The 22,757-nt window shown below is 35.0% G+C and overlaps 4 protein-coding genes across 8 annotated transcripts; 2 read left to right on the forward strand and 2 right to left on the reverse strand.

The window, feature by feature from the left end:
* Nucleotides 1–700: 700 nt before the first annotated feature.
* Nucleotides 701–7,107, reverse strand: LOC111430555 (cyclin-D3-3-like). 3 transcript variants are annotated; one of them, XM_023066826.1, is made up of 8 exons: nucleotides 6,177–7,107; nucleotides 4,794–4,902; nucleotides 4,557–4,663; nucleotides 4,400–4,457; nucleotides 2,071–2,656; nucleotides 1,766–1,967; nucleotides 1,498–1,628; nucleotides 701–1,404 (listed from the first exon to the last, which is right to left on the reverse strand). In XM_023066826.1, exons 5-8 carry the CDS (start codon nucleotides 2,566–2,568, stop codon nucleotides 1,099–1,101), a joined length of 1,137 nt encoding a protein of 378 aa, XP_022922594.1. In that variant the 5' UTR covers nucleotides 2,569–2,656; nucleotides 4,400–4,457; nucleotides 4,557–4,663; nucleotides 4,794–4,902; nucleotides 6,177–7,107; the 3' UTR covers nucleotides 701–1,098. The 3 variants fall into 3 exon arrangements, with proteins under 3 accessions (XP_022922594.1, XP_022922593.1, XP_022922595.1); XM_023066825.1 differs by having other exon boundaries at nucleotides 4,794–4,907; XM_023066827.1 differs by lacking the exons at nucleotides 4,400–4,457; nucleotides 4,557–4,663; nucleotides 4,794–4,902; nucleotides 6,177–7,107 and having other exon boundaries at nucleotides 2,071–3,108.
* Nucleotides 7,108–11,410: 4,303 nt separating this feature from the next.
* Nucleotides 11,411–14,091, forward strand: LOC111430618 (uncharacterized protein At4g06744-like). The gene is made up of 3 exons (XM_023066933.1): nucleotides 11,411–12,012; nucleotides 12,717–13,222; nucleotides 13,746–14,091. Exons 1-3 carry the CDS (start codon nucleotides 11,436–11,438, stop codon nucleotides 14,010–14,012), a joined length of 1,350 nt encoding a protein of 449 aa, XP_022922701.1. The 5' UTR covers nucleotides 11,411–11,435; the 3' UTR covers nucleotides 14,013–14,091.
* A 1,942-nt stretch (nucleotides 14,092–16,033) lies between these two features.
* Nucleotides 16,034–17,607, forward strand: LOC111430617 (uncharacterized protein At4g06744-like). The gene has a single exon (XM_023066932.1). The coding sequence runs from the start codon at nucleotides 16,138–16,140 to the stop codon at nucleotides 17,584–17,586; it is 1,449 nt and encodes a 482-aa protein (XP_022922700.1). The 5' UTR covers nucleotides 16,034–16,137; the 3' UTR covers nucleotides 17,587–17,607.
* A 1,336-nt stretch (nucleotides 17,608–18,943) lies between these two features.
* On the reverse strand, nucleotides 18,944–22,710 carry LOC111430620 (CBS domain-containing protein CBSX2, chloroplastic-like). 3 transcript variants are annotated; one of them, XM_023066937.1, is made up of 9 exons: nucleotides 22,237–22,710; nucleotides 21,673–21,757; nucleotides 21,520–21,599; nucleotides 21,108–21,156; nucleotides 20,496–20,548; nucleotides 19,909–20,024; nucleotides 19,410–19,467; nucleotides 19,202–19,320; nucleotides 18,944–19,049 (listed from the first exon to the last, which is right to left on the reverse strand). In XM_023066937.1, exons 1-8 carry the CDS (start codon nucleotides 22,453–22,455, stop codon nucleotides 19,246–19,248), a joined length of 735 nt encoding a protein of 244 aa, XP_022922705.1. In that variant the 5' UTR covers nucleotides 22,456–22,710; the 3' UTR covers nucleotides 18,944–19,049; nucleotides 19,202–19,245. The 3 variants fall into 3 exon arrangements, with proteins under 3 accessions (XP_022922705.1, XP_022922703.1, XP_022922706.1); XM_023066935.1 differs by having other exon boundaries at nucleotides 18,944–19,320; nucleotides 22,237–22,709; XM_023066938.1 differs by having other exon boundaries at nucleotides 18,944–19,320; nucleotides 21,520–21,584; nucleotides 22,237–22,707.
* Nucleotides 22,711–22,757: the final 47 nt, after the last annotated feature.

The following is a 22,757-nucleotide window of genomic DNA, read 5'->3' on the forward strand; positions in this document are numbered from 1 at the left end:
CATCTTCGTGACGAACAGTAAAAAAGTCTAGTTCATGTTTGAGACACTGATTCTTTAAAAGTGTTTTTATCAAATAGGTCGACATGTGAAAAAGAACGTAAATCGTAAGGAAAAGTGTGTTCGATCACGTGATAGCACAACATTAACGGATAATAATCGAGTATTAATCATAGTTAAAACTTAGATACCCTCAAAGTCATAAGGGATTTCACATAGAGCCAAAAACTAAAAAGCATAGGAGAAATCCAAGAGAATTATCATGGCACAGCTCATTCACTTTTTTCTATGTCTAGTCAAAAAGCAGCATTTCCCACACAATAAATTTGGATTCAAATTTACCCTCCAAAAGAGACCATTCCATCCGGATTTGGATCGAAAGGTTCAGAGTCACTGTCGTTATGAAAAGAAAATACGAACACCTATAGAAAAGTCGATGAAATTATCATAGATTAATAAATAAAGATTACATCTCTATTAGTACGAGGTCTTTTCGATAAGTACAGAGCAAAACCACGAGAGCTTATACTCAAAATTGACAATATTATACTATGTAGAGAGTCGTGATTCCTAACACAATCCAGACGGGATCGGCCAGTTTAATCTATACTCATTTGCCTGATTCAACCACTGATTGAAGCTAATAGGCAATGAAACATGATGATATTCAAGAAATTATTAACAGATAAGAAGTCAACACTGGTGAACAAGAAATGCTGTGCTTTTATTTGATAATAATATATGAGTTTTGTCCAAAACAAGGAGAAAAGTCGTCTGATTTGAAATCAAGTAGGATAGGGAATGACAGAAATGGTATACAGTTTAAGAGAAGAAGCCAGACTACTGCATACTTTTTCTGTCTTCTCCAATAACCCATTTTTTCTGGTCACTTCTGTTCTTGGGAAAATTCCCATGGAATCCCCTCCTTCAGTGCTCTTCTTCCTTCTACCCATTCTGATGCCAAGGGCATTGTGGGTAATTGGATAACGATGGAAGAAGAGTTTCCCCAACTTGCAGCAACAAAAGTGAGAAATGGTGCAGCATTATGAACAATAATCATTCCCAAGAACTTTGGAGGGGAAAGGAGGGGCATATTAAGAATCAAGAAGGGCTGCCAACGATGTCCAGAAATGGCCTGTTAAGAGAATGAAACTTCATCTTTGGCTCTTCGGTTTTGCTCTTCTTGAAAGAAGGTTCAGGTGATGAACAGACTGATGCTGCTTTCAAAGCCCAAGAATCATCGGAGCTGTCTGAAGTGAAACCAGCATCGATTACACCACTTGGGCTATCAGGAGCTTGCTGTTCATGCTTGCGCTTGTGGGGGGTGTTGGGATGATAAATGCCATTGCCATTGCCATAGGCCTTAGAATGCTCCTTGACAAGATTGTAACAGCATTGCACTTTCTCCTGTTCAGGTGCAGTTTGAAAAGTTAAGATCAAATGATGGGTTTTGATTAAACCAAGCAGTGAACTTGAAATGAGATTTCTTCTTGAACAAACCTTGTCAATTTTGAGGACACCCAGAAGCTGATCTCGGCGCTCCAATGACATATGGGGCTCAAGCTGATCTATCACTCCCATCATTGTTGCAGTTGCCAAGATAGATGGAAGATAACCAACAAATCTTGAATCTAAAGAAAATCCAAGAGAAGTTTCAAGTCATGACACGAGAATTCAAGAAAAGAGACCAAATTTTATCATTTTCCGCTTCATTTGTACGTGTAATGCACAAAGTCTTATCTGCATTAAAGTGATTGTAAGTTCTAACCTGAGAGTTGAGAGATGAGAAGATGCTCAGAACGCCTGAAGAACTCTAAGTGAAGATTGGACTTTAACCCAAGCCTCCTTACAATGTGATCAAGAAAAGAATATGGAGTCACCAAATGCATCCTCCATTGAAGAGTTGAGAGCACTAGAAGCTCCATTCTCTGAATGGTTTTGGCCTCAAACACATATTTGGCATCCTCTACCTGAAACATTAAAACAAACACGTTATCTGCAAGAACAAAGTTTAATAATCCAAACCATTAGAACACGGTTTCAAATGGAGGGTATTGCATATTCTGAACATACTTGAAGGTCCAGCAGAAGTGGAACTTCAATCTCCTCCACTTTACTCGCCAAGGAGAGGCAAGTGACAGCCACAAGCTGGCTCATCCACGGCTTGTCACTCTTAAAATGGAGGCTCAAGAGGAACCTGTCGAAATAAGCAACGGCCAAAATGGCAGTGAGAGTTGAGAACCCATAATGGGATTGGACTTTGAGCATCCACTCCACAGCTGAAGAACGAGCAGCAGAGACAGAAGGATCCTTCAACAGAACTTCAAGCTCGAGATTGCTCTGTTTCAGCTGCTCTGTTTCCTTAGACAACATGGAGAGAAGCCGTTCATCTTCCCCAGAGAGATCTTCCTCCAAAAATCCCAAAGAAAAAAGATGGGTCTGATGGGTATGTTCTACCTCAGCTTTATCTTCCTCCTCCTCCCCCCATTTCTCCTCACAGAACAAAGAATCTAGCGGAAACAAATGGGTTTGGCCTTCATCATCAGCTTGTTCATACCGATGTATTGCCATCGAATGAAAGCTTTGATTAGAGAACTCAATAAAGGAAGAAGAAACAGCAGCAGCTCAAATGGCCGTCCATGTCCGTCGGAAGTCGGAACTGTGCAGAAGAATGAAGGAGCAGAGGAAAAGGCTTAAGAGAGAGAAAGAGAGAGAGAGAGAGAAAGGAACGATGGGTTGTTCTGGTTCTGGTGGAGAGTGTCTTTATGTTTTATATGCATTGGGGTTTGGAAATCTTTGTGCTTTCGGTGTGTCCCGTTGGCGGGCAGAAACGCAACGGCACACACACCAAGCCGGACCCCATGAAAACAACATCATAAGAAATCTAAATAAATGGCAATGCCCAATTCACTGCGTTGTAAGAGAGAGAAAGAGAAAGTCTGTCTTCTAGGGTTTTACTTTCAAATTTAAAAACCCCTCTTTTTCTTTTCCCTTTTTCTTTTCCCTCTCTCTTCATTTGGGTTTTATTATGAATACACTCCATTTTTCTTTCTTAAAGTTTTATATACTATGTGCAATCTAAATTTAAAATCTAAAAAAAAAAAAAAATACCCCACTCCCCCAACTCTGACTCAAGTATGCTTTATATAGCAGACATAGACATATACATATGAGAATTTGAATATTTGACTTATATAAAACCATTAGGATTTACTCCTAAACAAATAATTTGACCTTTAGAAAGATAGCTATGTTGAGGTACTGATTTAGACTCGAATCAACGAATAAGATTATATTATATAGATCCATGAAAATAAACGAATTTTGCAAATTACTCAAAACTTTTCTATAATTTTATTTTTCCTCAATTAAATTTAAACTTAATTATATCGTGCATGAAACCACGAGCTACTATTATTAACATCAAGAAAAAATAATTTAGTGGGAATTCAAACAGATCCTTTTAAAGCTTAATTTAGTATATATTAAAATATATATATATATAACCTATCAAAGCCTTTGAAAAAAAATACTAGTAGAGATACTTTAATTATTAATCTCGAAATTGGCCTTTGAATTTTTATTTTATATTTTTATAGACTTGAGCTTTGTTTAAAAAAATAATAATAAAGAAATAAATATATATAATCCCAATGGTTAGGGGTATAAACGTCAAAAAGAAAGAAATATTAAAAGTAAAAAAATAAAGGGACCCCGAGGCAGTGATTGAAAAAACCAAAAAAGGACAAAGAAGGTGCAGACAGGACAATGCTTTACTTTGACCCAAAAAAGTTGTTAAACCAAACATGACTTACAATTTAGGGGCGCTGTCTGTCCCTATTAAATACTTGGAAACACCCCCTCCCCTCTCAAAGGCCTCAATTTTATACATTGTCCTTGTCTTTTGGGTTCCACTGCCCTAATTTTAATAATTATGTCTCTTTCCTTATTATATATATACCCTTCTTAACTTTTTTAATCCCAAATTCACTCTACAAGATGCATAGCTTGATAAAGATTTTGAGGCTATAGTCATCAAGTCCCCAATACTAAGTAGGATGAGATTCAGTTCAGACTTGTACTTCCTCTACTCGCTAGATAGGTTTTCTAATGCATACTCTATTTCACAATATCCAATAATGATGGGATCTATATATATAATTCTACAAGCTTTAAATTTGGAGAAAACTAGTTTTCTAAACCACAGAACAAAGCACCTCATCAGCAAACAATTGAGAACCCTGTTATATTGTTCTACTTGTAATCTTGTAATCTAACTATTCTTATCTTAATTTTCTCGCAATCATTTACTAGAGATATCTTTTTTGAACAAATGTAAAAGCCCTACTCTTTGGCATCATCAAAATATTGACAAAATGAAGTGCAAAGCTTTCAAAGTTACCTCAACCCACCATGCTTTTGTGTTTAAAATGGCGATTGTGTTTGATTTTCCACATTTCCTGTTGAATGGTGAGACTTTATGTGAATGGATTGGATAGCCATTGATGGTCTATTAGTTGTCATCCAAATAAGAAAAGGGGGAAAAAAAACTTTTGTACCTTTTGAAATCATGGCTCACATGGCCTTGACCATCATGAGTAGATGAAAGTCACAGGTTGAGCTTGACTTCTTTTGACTCCCCTAATTTAAACAAACTTCAACCACTCTGTTGAAGAGCGGGAGGAGAAAAGATGGAGCAGGAGGGGAAGCATGTAAGCAATGACTAGCCTTCATTTAACAGATGATTTCAACTGCCAAACATCAATAAAACAAGATGATGGAATGAGACAACTTACTGACTATCCTGGCATATAGCTGCTCATCATTGCCTTCAAAGAGGGGGGGAAAAACTTGATTTCTGCTATCACACCATCTTCGAACTTGCTGTCAAAAGTTACTACTAACCTGCGCTAAAAGTTGTTATAAAACGACATTCTTAGCTTTGATGAACATTAGTGCGTGGGGAAAATCAATCCACTTGGGTACTCAATTCCAATAAACAGCAGTTTGCAGTTTACAGATGTGTTGAAGTATTAAAAACTAGTAACTCTGTCAACAAGACTGGAATGAACTTTAATGAATCCATTACATTGATAAAATAACTTGCAGCTTAACTAGCTATGTCCTCTACCTCCCCTTTTTGCTTCACCTTATGTTCTTTCCGTGGAATAGTTCTCAAATAATGTAACACATCACCCACATGGTCTCAATGGAAAACTCGCACTATGTAAAATTATTAAACATTGATCACTGATTTTAAAGGAACCTGAGGATGGGATAACTGGTAAGTCACATAAACAATGTGGTCAAATCAACAAACAGAAGACCCCAGCTCAGAAATGATACAAACAAACTCACCAACTATAATCATCTAGGACAGAAACTCACAGTGAAGTCCATGAGTTCATATGATGTAAATCAGTAAGAAAAAGATTTAAGTTAAATAATGGTGTAGTTGTACAACTTTACACCATTGTAGAGTTTTAAGCTATATGCATCCATTAGCACCTGCAAATTAGGATGAAGCAACATGCAAATGAAGGGCAATAAATCACAATATGCAACCTAATGCGAATTTTTCAGCTACATATACTTTTTCCTTTTTACAAGACAAGATAATAAACAACCTATGCGGCCATACTGAGTATACCTCAATTGGTTAATAAAGGTTCATAAACTAAACATACTATTTAATCATTCAAAGTTTGATGGAAAAGGAAGAGACTGACTTTTTACCGACGCTCATATTCGGCGTGGAGGACCCCCCCTTCCCCCCACCTTTTTGTTTTAGTTAGCTCTTTTTCCTTTTTCTTTCCAACCCCAAGGTGGAGGGAAATGGTTATCAGCTTTTCTTAATGAATGGAGATTGTTCTATTTAAAATTCTCTATAATGTTTTTCGATCTCTCCCCTTAACATTATAAGTTCATGAAATGATGTCATGCTGATTAGATCTTTTAGTAAACCTAATGGAAGAAAAATAAAAGAAAACAAACGACAAGATCTTCATTCTAATACAGAATAAATGACTACGTTAATGAAAGATAATACGTATGATCATTTCCAATTAGTTAAACAAACTTTGAATGGTGAACTGAAGGTCTACACTAAACAATCATCAATAAATTAATGATAGCTTTCCATGAACATTCAAAAGGAAAATAGCAGATGAGTCAGTTACCTTTGATCCTCCCAGCCACTCCTGGAATTTTAACAAACATTGATGGAACAGATCTCGGAGTACAAAATCCACCATGCAGTGTGTCCCCTTAGAGGAATTCGAATTGGAAACTCACAGTTCATGGAAGATAGTTGTACAAAACAATGGAAGAAGAAACATGGCAGAAAATTTCCAAGCGTTACAACGTTCAGCTTTGTGGTAAACAAAAATCCTCAAAAGGATTGAGTTCCAATTTGCAAGAACTACTTACAATTTGCCATGGCATCTAAGACTATGGAAGAATGAGAAGACAACTGCATCAGATTGAACTGTGGCTAGTTCATGTAAATTTTTCGTGATCAAGGAAAAAACAAAGCAGGCTGCGATATACTTCTCAAGTAAGCACAAATAACAGATTTACAAGCTCAAACCAGCAGCTAAACTGTCAACAGTAACTGCAATCGAGAAGAAAGGAGAAAGATACTGAAAATCATCAGCTGAACGGTTGCGAATTGGATTTTTTTCAACTAAAGAAGTACACAGATATCTCTTCGCAACCTGCATTACTTCTTTACACGATGAATCAAATGCAGGAACCGAGTTGAATTGAACTTCAATAAGCTATGTTTCAGACAGAACACTAACCAAATCACATGAAATTTCCGGCTAAAAAACGCTTCGCGAACAGTACATTGCACTAAACAGAACTAGCAATGGATTTCTAGTCGTTCTACGAGAAGAAACAGAAATTCAACCAGCCTAATCGAAATCTCCAAGAGAAGGAAATTACAGTACCACAACAACCTAACTGATCGTGACAATCGGGTTCCACCTGACCGGCTGGGCGCCGCCGTCGGCCGGCGGTTCCGAAGGGCGGTTTTTACCGCCACTTCATTTGATAAAAGCATTCGCATCAACGCCAATAGCACCGGCAGCTTCAACTTGGATTATTACATTACTTTTAGGTCTCACTTCTAAAATTTTAAAACACTAAAATAAGGGAAACCAAAAGCAAAGTCACGAGAGCGTATGCTCAAAGTGAACCATATCATACTATTATGGAGGTTTGTGATTCCCAACATTTGGTATTAGAGTCATGTCCTTAACTCAGTCATGTCAATAGAATCCTCAAATGTTGAACAAATAAGTTGTGAACCTCAAAGGTGTAGTAAAAAAGTGACTCGAGTGTCGAACAAAGGGTATACTTTGTTCGAGGGGCTCCAGAGAAAGGAGTCGAGCCTCAATTAAGGGGAGGTTGTTCGAGGGCTCTATAGGTCTTAGAGGAGCCTCTATGGTATACTTTGTTCGATGAGAGGATTATAGAGAGGTCCCACATTGGCTAATTAAGAGGAAGATCATGAGTAGTCATTAGAACTTATGCTCAAAGTGGACGATATCATACCATTGTGGAGGTTTGTGATTCCCAACATTTTCACCGATTGCTTTATTGTTATTTGATAAAATTGAAATTTTAGGGATAAAAATTAACTTTTAAGAACTTTGTCGTAAGTCTTCGGTGTCGAGGTGGTAAGGCAAACAATGTAGTAGCTAACTTTGGGAGACAGGAGACCGTAGCATAGCACGACTGACCAACAAGATCGGCAAATGGATGCCTTCGCTATATCTCACGACCCCGCTACTAGAAAAATGATTAGGCCTAAGAAACTCGTATATGTCTAGTACTTTGTGCCAACACTATCTGGTGAAATGGGTCGAAACATTCCGGAGTTATTTTAGCCATTTATCTCTATTTGCTAGGTTATTTCGACTCTTCGAGCCCTTATTGTTAGTTTAGAATGTCTTCTGTATTACGTATAGGGTTGAATGAGAAGCAAGACCGAGCTTCGAGATAAATTTTAATATTTTATTTTTCTTATTTTTATTAAGGTGAAGTGGTTAAAAAAATTAATTTATAATTATTTATAAAAGGTGGTTGGGAAAATTTTGAGACAAATATTTGGGTTATAAGTTTAATATTGGTTAGGTGAAAATATAAGATCATTTTAAAAAATAATTAAAAAAATCATGGTAGGTTTGAAATTTAATAAACCCTTTATTTAAAAAAAAAAACTTTTAAATTCATTTTCTATACACTTGTAATTTTCTAACGTTTTTATTTATTTATTATTATTAAATGAAAATTGTTGATCGTTTCAAATTATTACGTTTATTCCCACCTTTTTATAGTCTAATAAATAAATAAATAAATAAAGACTTAAACTTAAATAAATAAAGACTTAAACGTTTAACTTATAGATTAAAATATTAAAAAGTCGTAAAATATTGTAATAAATCTAATAATATTTTATGCTATCGTTTCAAAATTTAATTTTACTGACTTGTACAAGTCAGGAACGAAGTGCGAGACCGGAAGGGAGAGGGTTGAAGACGCTCGACCAACGGGACAGGAACGAACGCGCATCCTACTTCTATTCTTTTTGAAGCTCACACCGAGTTGGAAGGAACTGGCAGGCAGGAAGGAAAGATCAGCCATTCACTTCCTTGATCTCGTCCAGCCATTCACTCATCTGCCTACAACCCTTCTTTTATTCATGAAATATCTTACTCGAAATAATTACATAATAATAATTTTTGTTAATTTAGTATAATTTTAGAAAATAATTTATTTAAGTCATTTAAAATTAATTAAAATAGTTATAAATCACTAATGACGGTAATAAAAGTTTAGAGCTTAAATTAAATATAATCATTAACTTAATTTATCGATAGAAATTGATTTTTCTAAAAATACGAATCATTTAATGGCTCAAATTGAAAGAGATGGGACAAATATCTTTATAATATAAAGTAAGTTGTAATATAATTTAATAAAATTTCCACAATCCTAACAAATTTGAGCGTGACATGATTCAATAAGACATCGGTTCAGTCTTAATTAACTCCTAGTGGATTTGTGCATCTTTTTAAATAATTAATTTGTTTATTTTTCAATATATATAAATATATATATATTAAATTTCCCATCATATTCTTAACTAAAGTTATTTTTAATAATTTTTTTTATTAAAGTCAATTATTGAATTACCGAATAAAATGTCGAATTTATGATTTGACAATATCAAGTCAATAAAAATTTATTATTTTTAAATCAAAATTTTACTTTCATGATTAATGCTAATTTATTTTTTTATCTATATATGGAATCGATCAATATGTTATAAAAATAAATAAAAAATTGACTTTTTGTTCATTATTTGAGTTAAAACGAGATTAGTTCGATGATCAGGTGAAGTTAATTTAATGGTCTAAACAGAAGTGTCATCATCAAATAATAATGTTTAAACTAATGGTGTAACGGATCATTTTAAAATATAAAAATATTAATTATCACATGATTTTTAAAATATGCATATTCTGTAAATTCCAAATAGTTGACTAAGTCATCCTTTTTAGAATTAAAAAATTTCCCCTAGAAATTGTAAAATATTGGTTTTTTTTTTAAATTTTATTTTATAATTGGCTGAATTTTGTTTTCTCTACCAAACACAATAATTGGTACAGCAAATAAATGGCTTATATATATATATATTAGAATAAATTACAGATAAGTAGGGATTAAAATTGTGTCCTTTCAATTTATAGAATTTTTTTTAATAGAAAACAAATATTATCTGGTCGACGTGGCTTGAACATGTTTAAAAATCAAAATAATTAAATCCCAAAAAATTATAATAATTTGAAGATTAAATTATAAATTTAACCATAAATTTATTTTTATTTCTTCAAGAATTTATTAGAACAAAATTAAAAGTAAAAAAAAAAAAGTAATTTAAGTATTAACTGTAATTATTTCTTTAAATATTTTTTAAACCTAATTTTATTGAAAATATATACAAATGATTATTAAATATATATAGAAAAGTTCAATGATTTTAATATTATTATTAAAAATTGATTTAAATATATTTAGGTCTGATGTCAATTTACCTAGGGTAAATGGACAGTAAATATTCTTAGACTAAATCCTATTTTGAGGAAGAAATATTAACTAACAACATGGGCGCATAGATATAATAATAATATATTTTTTGAAATTAATTATCTTCTAAAATAAATTACAAATATGTTTTTTTTTAATAATTTAGTCCCACATATTTTAATATTTTTAAATTTGGTTCCTCATCTAGTATATATTAAATTCGATTATAAATAAAAAATTATTTAATTCTTATAAATAATATGAGTTTTTTTTTTTTTTTAATGTTCTAAATTTTCATTAATTTATTTAATATTATGTTATGCATATTTGTTATGAGTCTATTTTAATATTGACGAGATTAAATTAATAAATGTTAATCACAAGAGTCTTAATTGAAAATGCTTTAAAAAAAGAAGGGAAAATATATATATAGAACATGGTATTTCGTGGTATTATATATTATATATTTTTTCTTACCAGGGAATTAAATAGTTATAATAAATAATACAACTCCATGTTTAGTTCACGATGGTTTGTGTCTGTTTAAGCCTGTTATATATAGCTGTTATCTACACGGTTTTTAAAATACGTCTTTTAGAAATAGGTTTCTATACCTTTATAAGGAACGTTGAGTGGCCCAACATCCTTGTTGGCACACTGCTTGGTGTCTTGACTCTTATATCATTTGTAATAGCCCAAGTCCACTGTTAGTAGATACTGTCCACTTAGACTTTTCCTTCTCAGTTTTCTCCCAAAGTGGTGTAACATGTGCTCCTGAGTCTAGCAGATAATTATAAACTTGAAATAGCTCGTTGAGAATCATGTCAACATTAATTATTTTTTATAAATAAGTGGTATTAAGGCCTCAATCGAGCAAGTTTCAAGTTTAAGAGGTCTAGAACTAAAATTATCTCTAAGATGGTATCCAACCTGAGCTGAGTAACCGGGAAGTGTAGGACACCTTAGCTAGTATGGTCGAGATTAGGGCACGTGGGACATTTTATTTTCATTCTTTTATTAATTTTACACATTTTTTATTTGCAACGAAGAAAGTTTCACACTTTGTGAGACCTAATTGTTGTTTCACACTTTTGAGACCTAATTTTATAAATTATTTTTAAAAAATTGCAACGGTTAAAGAACCCGAACAATCGTCTATTTTATTTTAAGAGCTAATTTGACGTCGGATTATGGTTTAGACGTTGGGTGGTGGTTCGGGTCGAGTTTAATTTAAAAGCAATTAAAATAAACTTAATTAAATTTTATTTTTCCTCATCTTCAACATATAATTTCTCTATTTAACACCATTGTTCTTCATTCTCCTCTTAGATGCAGCAGCCATGGCTTCCTTCTCTTCTCTCTCAACCTTCTTCCTCCTCCTTCCTCTCACCTTCCTTCTACTTTCCCCTCCCTCTCCGGCGAAGGCTCGGCCGGCGGCCGGCGACGGTCAACCCAACTCCCGAGGTGCCCTGGAAATAATCATCGGTGGCGGACCCGACCCGGACCCGAACCCGGAAACTCCGGAAATCCCGCCGGTTCCATGTCCGCCGCCGCCGCCGGAGTTCGAGAACGAGCGGCTGAAAAAGGCTTACTTTGTGATACAGAGACTGAAAAGAAAAATCACCGGCGGGAGGATGGATGTGGTGAAGACATGGAAGGGGAAGGACGTGTGCCGTTATAAAGGATTCCGATGCGACCATTTACCGGACGGGATGAAAGAGAGGACGGTGTCGGCGGTGAGCTTTACTGGGTTCAAATTTGAAGGTCCGGAGCTGTTTCTTGAAGGATTTATGGATGAATTGGATGATATTGCTGTGTTTCATGTCAATTCCAATTTCTTTGTTGGCCCGATTCCCGAGAAAATTAATCGCCAACGATTCTTCTTTGAGATGGATCTTAGTAACAACAAACTTCCCGGTAAGTTCGTAATAAAATTTTGTATTAGGAATCACAACTCTACTTTGCTTTGGGCTTCCGTGAGGTCTATAAAGTCCTCGAACAGCCTTCCCGAGTCCTCGAATAAAGTCTAGAGAGCCCTCGAACAAAGTACACTATTTGTTCGTTACTTGAGCCATTTTTTTACTACACCTTCGGGACTCACAACTTCTTTTTGCCTCCCCGAGTCCTCGAACAAAGTCTAGGGAGCCCTCGAACTGCCTCTCCTTAATCGAGGCTCAACTCCTTCTCTGGAATTCTCGAACAAAGTACACCATTTGTTCGATACTTGAGTCACTTTTTTACTACACCTTCGAGACTCACAGCTTTTTTGTGCCTCCCCGAGTTTTCGAACAAAGTCTATGGAGCCATCGAACAACCTCTACTTAATTGAGGCTCGACTCATTCTCTAGAGTCCTTGAACAAAGTGCACCCTCTGTTCGACACTTGAGTCACTTTTGACTACACCTTCGATACTCACAACGTCTTTGTTCGACATTTGAGGATTCTATCGACATGGCTAAGTTAGGGCATAACTCTGATACCATGTTAGGAATCACGACTCTCCATAATGATATGGTATTGTCTACTTTGAGCCTAAGCTCTCATGGATTTGCTTTTAAGCTTCCCAAAATGCCTGGTACTAATGAAAATGTATTCATTACTTAAAAATATGAACTTGACAGGGGAATTTCCGACAAACGTGTTGGGAGCAACGGAGCTAACATTCCTCGATCTTCGTTACAACAACTACTGTGGACCAATTCCAGAGCAAATATTCAACATGGACATAATCAGCGCAATTTACATAAACAACAACCAATTCAGTTCAAATCTTCCGTACAATCTAGGGAGAACTCCAGCCAAGTACCTGACATTCGCCAACAACCAGTTGTCGGGACCGATCCCGAGAAGCATCGGGGACGCGAAGAAGACGATGGAAGAAATTGTGTTCTTCAATAACCAATTGGAAGGGTGTTTGCCGTTCGAGATCGGTTACTTGGAAAACGCCGTGTTGTTCGACGCAGGGAAGAATCGCCTGACCGGACCCATACCGCTGTCCTTGGCTTGCATGGGCAAGATGGAGCATCTGTATTTGGCGGACAACCAATTGTACGGACCGGTGCCGGAGGAAATCTGCAAGTTACCTAAACTTGGTAACTTCACGTTGAAGAACAATTTCTTCACTCAGGTACGTCTCCTATCAAATTTTAATTTTAAAATATATTTTAATTTTTAATTTTTAATTTTTAATTTGGGTCTGAGAAATCTATAAATTTTTTAAAAAATGTTTAATAATTTTTAAAATTTTCAATTTTGTATTTAAAAAAAACCCTTTTTATTTTATTTTAAATAGCTTTTAATAGATTTTAATTTTTTTTTTAAGTTTTTGAATTTTCAAATGAAGGAAATTCTTAAAATTTTAATTTTAAATCTAATAATTATTTAAAATTTAATTAAAATAAAGTATCTAATTAAATTTTTAAATTTTTTTTTATATTCAATAAATTTTTAAATTTTGTATTTAATAGATATCCTTCAAATATTTCTAGAATTTTCACGTTAAATCTATTAAATAAATTATAAATTTATTTTTTATAAAAAAAAATTAAAAGTTTAAGAATCTATGACGCGACTGTTTATTAAATATAATATGAAATTTAAAATTTAAAATTTTAAAACGGAGAGTTTTTTATTTTATTTTATTTATTTAGGTGGGACCACACTGCAAGAAGCTAATAAAAAAGAAAATTCTAGACGTTTCGAACAACTGCATACCAGGACTCAAGAAGCAAAGATCTGAAGCAGAATGTGCAGAGTTTGCATACCGACCCAAATACTGCGGGGACGACGAGTCGTTCACGTACATTCCTTGCAAAAACAATCACTATTTTCATCCTCACGTCTCTAAACCTAACAATAACGTAAATTACGTGTCGCCAAAGAAAACGTACGCAGCTCTCACTCCTGAGCCCCAATAAATAAATAAATAAATAATAAAAATAACAAAAACTTTATAATTCAATTTGATTAATAAAGTTTGTATTATATTTATGCCCATTTGATGCTTCTAAGACTAAGAACCCACATGCTGGTTGTTTTATGTTGATTTTACATAATATTATATAAGAGAATTATAGGGTTGGTGTTATTATTATTATTATTTTTTTTTTTTTTTGTTGACTTTATCGATAATCTTATCTCTCTTATTTTATTTTATTTTTATTTAATTCCACGTCGTTCTTAAATAATAGGAATTTAATCGATAGTAAATATGTAACGACTCAAAATTTTCTACCTAATTTAAGGTCGTTACTGTATACATATCATAAACATTAAATATAGAAATACTTTATTTAAACTTTCATAAAACATAACATTCAGCTTAAAACACAGTCATGAACTTGCGTATTTCGAAAACACCTAAAAAATACACAACGAAAGGCGAAATAAAATAAATAAACGTTTACATTAAAAACATCTTATCCTAATCTAAGTCTAAGTCTTAGTCTCGAGTTGCGATACCGTTGTCAGCCGTATAAAAATGTCTTGTCTTAACTTGAAACAGACTCAGTAAATGACCCACTATTGAGATTAAATGCAAGAACATGCGAATGCAATGACGGGACCTATCATATCTGTCTATTTCTCGTACGGCACTATTCTAACTAATATGAATTTGTTCGATAGTACGACACTATTTTGTTCGAAATCTTATCAAAATGTCATAGGGTGGATTATGTCATCAGTGCTCATGCTGATCTAATTGAACCAACATAAATACATAAATAAATAAATAAATAAAAACTTTATTATTATATTACCACAAATTCATTAAATAAAATAAAGTAAAATAAAAAGCTGTGAAAGCAACTTTTAAGCTTTTGTAGTTTTCCCATAGTTTCTTATTGTTTGTTTGGTGCAATTTTATTTTTTTAGTTTTCCAATAATTTTATTTTAATTTTTAAAAGTAATATAGAAAATATTTGAAGCATTCGTGTGACACGATGATTCGAATAACTCGAATTGTCTAATCCAAACCATAAGGGTTAGTCGAACAATAAAAAAAATAGGGTTCACAGCCGAATCTAATACAACTTAATCCTATTATAATTTTAAGTTATGCTCCGAAAATGTTTAATACTGTAATTTTATAAAATTTTAGTTATTAATGTTCGAGCCTTCCTTTTGGGCTTACCCAAAAGAGAATAGAGTCTTTCGTGGGCGTGAATATCTGAATAGGACGGATGGCTGAGTAGTTTGCTTTGGAGAATAACTAAATTCTTTAAAAATAATTAAAAAAAACAACTTGACGGCTGAATCCAACTGAAAAATAACGAATTGAGCTGGGTTGGAATGTGAACGGAAATTAAAAAAATAAAAGAAAAATAACAAAAATTGGAAATAAAATCATTAAAATAGGGCAAAATGACAGATTTGATTGTAAAAATAGGGCAAAATAAAGAGCACACCAACTTTCCACTACCCTTGTTAGGATCATTAGGCGCACTTAATATTCATCTCTTATCATTTCTAACTTGACAATTCAATACAAAAATATTGTATGGCGCTAATCAAACCATGTCCTACAAATGTATGGTAGATATCTACTTAGTGGGTTAAAAAGCATACGTGACTCTAAAAATGGACCACCGTGCATATGCCCAGTTCTCATTTATGTACATCTATTAGGTGAAGTTTTAAACCTCTTATACCGAAGATTCAGATAAAAAATTTGAATTTCGACATGCAATGCTTCCAGAATCCCTATTTAAGCTCGCTGCTAGTAAATATTGTCCTCTTAGGCTATCCCTTCCATACTTTTCCTCAAGGCTTTAAAACGGGTGAGATCTCATAATAGAATTGTTTTAAGATAAATACACTTAATTTTGGATTTCATATGATTGATGCACTGAAAAAGAAGGTGCAGCTTATTGGTATAGATAGTAACTATCGTTTTTCTATCACTTTATATCGTCGGAATCATTCTAATACGAAAAGGGGTGGTGCACAAATGTTTTTCCAATTCGTAGTCAAATTTTGTTTGAAAGTTCATAGAAGTAAAAACATTTCCCACACTCACCATAAAAATGGCTCATTGGGCAAATGCCTACCACATCGGTGGAGAAAAGAGGCCATTTTTTAGTGGTTTGTGAGTCCAAGTCAATCACCATTATAAAAGTGTGTGTTCATTTTGCACTCATAAACCCTTTATATATCCTCCTTAATACCTCTCCCATAGCCATTATCCTCCTTCCAAGAACCTTAATTATGCACTTCTTTCTCACCACTGTCCTCTTCCTTAGCCATTGCCTCTATGTATCATCAACAAGATGTCCGCCACCCCTACCGCCGCCGCCACCTCCGCCGCCGCCAGAGTGTCCCCCACCGGAGTCCCCGCCGCCGCCTCCAGAACCTTGCCAATGCCAACCGATCCTCAGTTTCTTAGACCAAAGACTGGCCGTGGTGTACCCCATCATTCAGAGCTTCAAAGCTCTCATCACTTCTGACCCATTTGGCGTCACACAAACATGGGTCGGCTCTGATATCTGCAAATACGAAGGCTTCTTCTGTGACAATCCGCCCGATAACAAATCAGCTCTCGCCGTGGCAGCCATTGATTTCAATGGCTTCCAACTCTCCGCCCCCACGCTCGATGGCTTCATCGACGCCCTCCCGGACCTTGCCATCTTCCATGCCAACTCCAACAACTTCTCCGGTACAATCACCCCCAAAATTGCATCACTCCCATATCTCTACGAGCTTGATTTAAGCAACAATCAACTGTCGGGTCCTTTCCCGACCGCCGTTTTGGGTGTCACTGATCTGTTCTTCTTCGATATCCGATTCAATTTCTTCACTGGGTCTGTTCCTCAGCAGGTCTTCGTAAAGAATTTCGACTTCCTGTTCATCAACAACAACAATTTCGGTATGAGATTACCCACAAACTTCGGTTCAACAACCGCTGCTTATATCACTTTAGCTAACAACAAATTCACTGGTCCAATTCCAAGAAGCATTGGAAAGGCTGCTGCTAGTTTAACTGAAATCTTGTTCCTCAACAATCAGCTCACTGGGTGTATTCCATATGAAGTGGGGTTCTTGAAAACAGCGACCGTTTTCGACGCCGGCGAGAACTCGCTGACCGGCCCGTTGCCTAGCTCACTCGGCTGCCTGGAGAAGGTTGAGCAGCTGAACTTTGCCGGAAACTTCCTCTACGGTCAGGTGCCGGAGGTGGTATGTGAACTGGGGAATTTGCTAAATCTGTCGCTGTCGGATAATTACTTCACCAAAATTGGGCCATCTTGTAGGAAACTGGTGCGAAGTGGGGTTCTTGATTTGAGAAAAAACTGCATACGGGAGCTGCCTGATCAGAAATCGCCGATGGAATGCTTCCTGTCCTGTTTGTTTCGACATCCTTGTCCATTTCCAGCAACTTATGGCTTTGTTCCTTGTAATAAATCTGCAAGTATCCTCCATTCTTCTGGCTCTGGCCGACAGAGAAGAAGCTCTGTTCCCATTGACAATGGTGGTCTTTCCACTAAAAAACCTTAACTATAAGTGTTTGTGTGTGTTTATGTCTGATTAATAATCATTATAGATATTTAACACTAACAACATCCGTGCCTGAGAGGCGAACAGCTTCGTCGTGTCTGCGAACGCCGTCGCCATCACCGTTGACCAGCGGCGGCACTCATATTTAATCGCCTCTTTCGAATATTTTAAATTTTTTTTAAAATATTCCATTGATTTTTATTTTTGCAGAATAATTCCATGATGATAACTCAACTTAAGTGGAATGAATTTTATACGACAAAGAGACCCATCAAATATAAAAAATAGGGTTTTCTTTTTTGCAAGGATATAAAAAATTTACTTTTATCTTGTCATTTTAAAATTTTAATTTCGCTTGAAATTATTTTAGATTAATTTCAGTTTCGTCTCTATTTTGCATACTTAAAGTTCATATGCATAGGAAAATCAAAATCACTACCAAGAGTAAGATTTGGATTACCTTATTGATCGAATATCTCAAGACAAGAACATCGTTTGAGATTCGAATCACTCCATAAACAAGTTCATTCATGTCTAGCTTGAATGATTCTTGTTGATCAAATATCTCAACGCAGAAACATTTGTTTGAGATTCGAATCACTCCACAAGGAGGAGTAAGATTCGAAATACCTTGTTGATCGAATATCTCAAGACAAGAACATTGTTTGAGATTCGAATCACTCCACAAGTAAATTCGATCATGTCTAACTTGAATGATTCTTGTTGATCAAATATCTCAACGCAAAAACACTTCTTTGAGATTTGAATCACTCCACAAGCAAGATTGATCATGTCAAACTTGAATGATTCTACATGCAACCTAAACTACATAGAATTGCAAAGAAATTTAGCAATTGGTTAAAGCACGAATGATCATTTTACTATATTTTCCAAGTCTCCTTACAAATACAACATGCATAGCCTCAAAATGAAACTATTAAAGGCATGTAACCTTGATACTTAATGGTCATAATTATCCTTTATGTCATTGTATAAAAAGTCCTAAAATATTTTAATGAAATACAATAACTTTAAATTACTCCAAATTGTAATTCACCCAAAATTTATAACATGAAACTTCATTCTTCTTCAAAGTAGCATGAATTGAAATATCTTTTGCTAATTTCAACAATATTTTCTTCACATCTTCGTTGAAGTATATTGTATGATTAATGTCTCTTGGTTCATATAGAATAATTTATTTTGCATACTTAAAGTTCAAATCTTCAAAATTCAGCCGATATAAACATGAACTTCAAAACTCGATTGACATGAACATAGTTTATTTAGTTTAAAGAAATATTCTCGATCAAAAGGTTACGGGAAAATCTCACAAGATCCTTCCTAATGAAGTAGAAAAATACTCACTAATTATATTCAAAATGTTTAGGGAAATTTAAACAATAATATGACTAACTCAATAGAGAAATCATACAGTGGACTGACCTGAAATGCTGGGATACCTAAATGTTGCAATAGACCAACATTTCTCAGTTAGGAAACTGGGAAGAAGAATCTTAGAACAACAATAAACTTCCCTTTAAAGCAAACTATTATATATATACTATATTCAAGATCTACAAATCAATGCTAAGCTTTTGAATAGCATGTTTACCTTACCACAGAGCGACACCAGCCAACCAGCCAACGTTCCCAGAATTATGTCGAACTTTCAGCAGCACGTTTTATCTGCAACGCAGCTCTAACGACATTTCCCCTAGTAATGATCCCCACCTTTAACATTCAAACACAAGCAACTGAGATGGTTGCCTATTACCGAGGGAGCTTTAAGAAGTTAAGATGGTTTAAAGAAAAATTCCTACCAGCTTGCCATCTGCATCTACTACCGGCAATCGACGATATTTTGTTTCAAGCAACAACCTAAACAATCGATAGTTTCAGACTTCGGTAGCCACAGATTAACTTATAAAAATGGGTAAATTCTTGATTCTGCAGTCTTTTCTCCCTAAAATGTGTCATCTCAGCGTTGTTTTTTTTGGAAATTGGAAGCTTTTTGCACAGCTTATGTACACAGAATGAAAAAGTTTGAAAAAGAACGAACAAAAGTTTGAAACAGAACGAACTACAGAGGAGAATAACATGGACACCCGCACATCAAAATCTCTAAGAAGTAGCAGTTGCAAAAAAGGAGAATAAAAAACTAGTCTTTTTTTCTAAGAATATAAACAGTCTAATTAAATGAAATTGCCTACTTAAAAAGAAAATTTGATTAAATGTTTAGGTTGAAACATTGAAGAAACCATGGATTATATAGATTCAGATAGTATAACAATGCAGAAGAGAGAGAAATAAAAGGATTACCTGGCAGCATCTTCTAAATTTGAAGTTTCACGAACAACTAGCGGAGCAGGCGTCATCAGGTCGCCAACAACTTTACCATTTGTTTTACAGAGAAGTTTCTGCAACTCATTGAATGTCTGCCACCATATTCAGCAAAAATATACTTTCATCATTTTTTTTAATTTAAAAACAGTGGTGATCATGACTCTATTCTTCCTCCAATGAATTTTAAGGAATAAAGGGATGCCAATAACAGAGCTAAATTCAACGAGTCTTCTTTCTCTGTATAATTTTACTTAGTCAAGGGATGTCAATGGCAGAGCTAATTCCTGAGACTCCTCTTTCTCCGAAAGATGTTACTTAAACAAAGGATCTCAACATACCGAATTAGTAATCCAAGGATCAATCGAACAATATTTTCGAGTAAAAAATAAATACTAAAAAAAATCTTTCTGATAATTTGGGTTCAAATAGCTGAAACCCAACCCAACCAATTTGGTTGATTGATTGAGTTTTCTGAGTAATTGTCTTCTTAAACATCACTCATGTTTGCCAAACAAGAAAAAAAAAAGCAAATAACCAGAAAGTAAATGACATTGCTTACATACTTTCCACGAACTATCCACATCAGGAAACAGATTGGTATCGCTTTGAGTACCACCTAATTGTCAATAACAGGGGGGAAAGATTAAGAGAAGCAATGGAATAATGGAACACAATAAAATATAAAGAAAATGTAATTTTGCCTTCAGAGTCCAGCAAGGGAGAGTGAGCTAAACAACTTCTAATGACTATTTTTCCTACTTTTAAACTTGTCTAAAAGTTCAAAAATATTTTGGAAAAGTTGTTGCTAGACAAAAATAACATTATCAAACAAGAACATAATCGATAACATGCAAACAGTAAAACATGTTGTCACTTGTCCACCTTTGCATCAAAATAGAGTTTGATGAATCAACTCAATCAACGGTAAAAAAAGTTTAATTGATGTTTATATCCTGTCCACATAGCAAATATTCATTCTAAATGTTTCAATGCATATGACTGGGAAATGTTTGGTCTCTAGAAAACAAAAATGATTTGAAGGAAGATTCTTGGGAATCAAAATAAGAATAAAAAAAGTATTAGTAATCAACAAATAAGAAAGGATAGAAACCCGATTTCAGTCGGAAAGCATACAAGAACGATTCCTCAAGTATTAGTGATTTAAGTTGAAATACCTGAAATGGAATCAAGTGCTAATAAGTCATAATCTGAGATGACTCCGACCTGCCACAGCAAAGCACTAAATCAAATTATTGAGTACAGCAGGTAATTGGATTCAATAGTAGTTTGGATTGTTGACAACAAGTAATCTAAACGTTGGTGGACTAACTTCCTGACATGGCTTAAGGGTAACCCTTCGACCATAGATGCACATTCACCACAACTCCACAAAAACGAAATGAAAAATGACCGTACAATGTTGATATTTTTTGCAAGATTCTCAGTGACAACAAACCGAAGGCCCCTTCCCCAGTAACCTCCACAAGAACATCAACGGACTTTGGTAATTCACTCCCACAGTATGTTGGCAATGGCAATATAAAAACACTCACGGGAAGCACAAAAGGGTGAAAGGAAAAACTCTACCAAATTCCAATCTTCATCAACAACAGGAAAACCAGTTATTCTCTTCTCCACCAAGGCCTCTAATGCTGTAATCACAAAAGCCGATGAATTAAACAATTATCATTAGTAACACTAATGAAAATAATTAAAATTAAAGCACTAAATCAACCGCACCTTCATCAGCTGTTGTTGTAGGCTTAACAACATAAAGATTCTCCTTTCTCGTCATAAAATCACCAACCGTATACGTTCCTCTGATCTGAAATCACCGTGATAAGAGCTAAATACGGACGGCCAAGCAGTCAAACGGAAGTATAAAACAGAAGGCCTAAAATAGCCATAGACAAGTTAATTCCCCAAAATCCTCGTCTCTAAAACAAAATATATAAATAAACATGACATATATATTGTTAATAAGTATTTTCGAGGCGTCTGCTTTGGTTCTATTTTCCATTCTAAAATTGTGCAGCATACTCGTAGACGGTGCTGATTATTTCCCTTCGATGAATCGTCAACAAGCAGAAGCGTAATCTCATTTCTTCACAGCCGAAATGGCAGCATATTTCTGCGGTTATTTTCATACGTGTTCATGCAGAACAAACATAGAAATCTTAATTAAGCGACATTAAACCAGCACATAGAGTCCAGTTTTCAGTAGATAACCTAAAGACAGTAACGTAAACGTGAAGATGAATAGAACAAATGCAGCCAAAAGAACGTGGAAAAGAAATGACAAACCGGAAAGGAGCCGACGACGCTAGCTCCAGAAGAGGCAAGAACCAACGGCAAGGGAGGTCGAGTGGAATATCGATCGGAGATCCCAAACCGCTGCAGCTTAAAAAGAGAATTAGACGAAGGCAGAGACTGGCGACGGCATGGATGCAGCTGAGAGTGGCAAAGATGATGAGGATAAGCCCGCGGCAGAGCATGTGAATTGGAGAGCGAGATGGAGCTCATTTTGCTTGGTGCTTGACGAGTAGCTGAGAATTCCACAGATGGAGAACCGATTACAATACTCTGGGAAGAGAATAGTTGGAAGAATCAATGGCTGATCTACCGGACGGAAGAAAATTACAACCGGAAATCTTCGAAATCAAAGAGGAATCGGAAAATTAGGTTGTAATTGACTTCCGTTCCGTGCAAGGAAAGGAAGCGACACTTTCCCAATCAAACGCGGGTTAAATGGAGAGAGGAAAATCCCGCCTGGTCGGTCGGAGATATTCAACAACGTTCATGACTTTAATCAATGAGCGGACATA

Source organism: Cucurbita moschata, unplaced genomic scaffold (genome assembly GCF_002738365.1).
Source record: "Cucurbita moschata cultivar Rifu unplaced genomic scaffold, Cmos_1.0 Cmo_Scf00034, whole genome shotgun sequence".
In the NCBI taxonomy this organism is placed as follows: domain Eukaryota; kingdom Viridiplantae; phylum Streptophyta; class Magnoliopsida; order Cucurbitales; family Cucurbitaceae; genus Cucurbita; species Cucurbita moschata.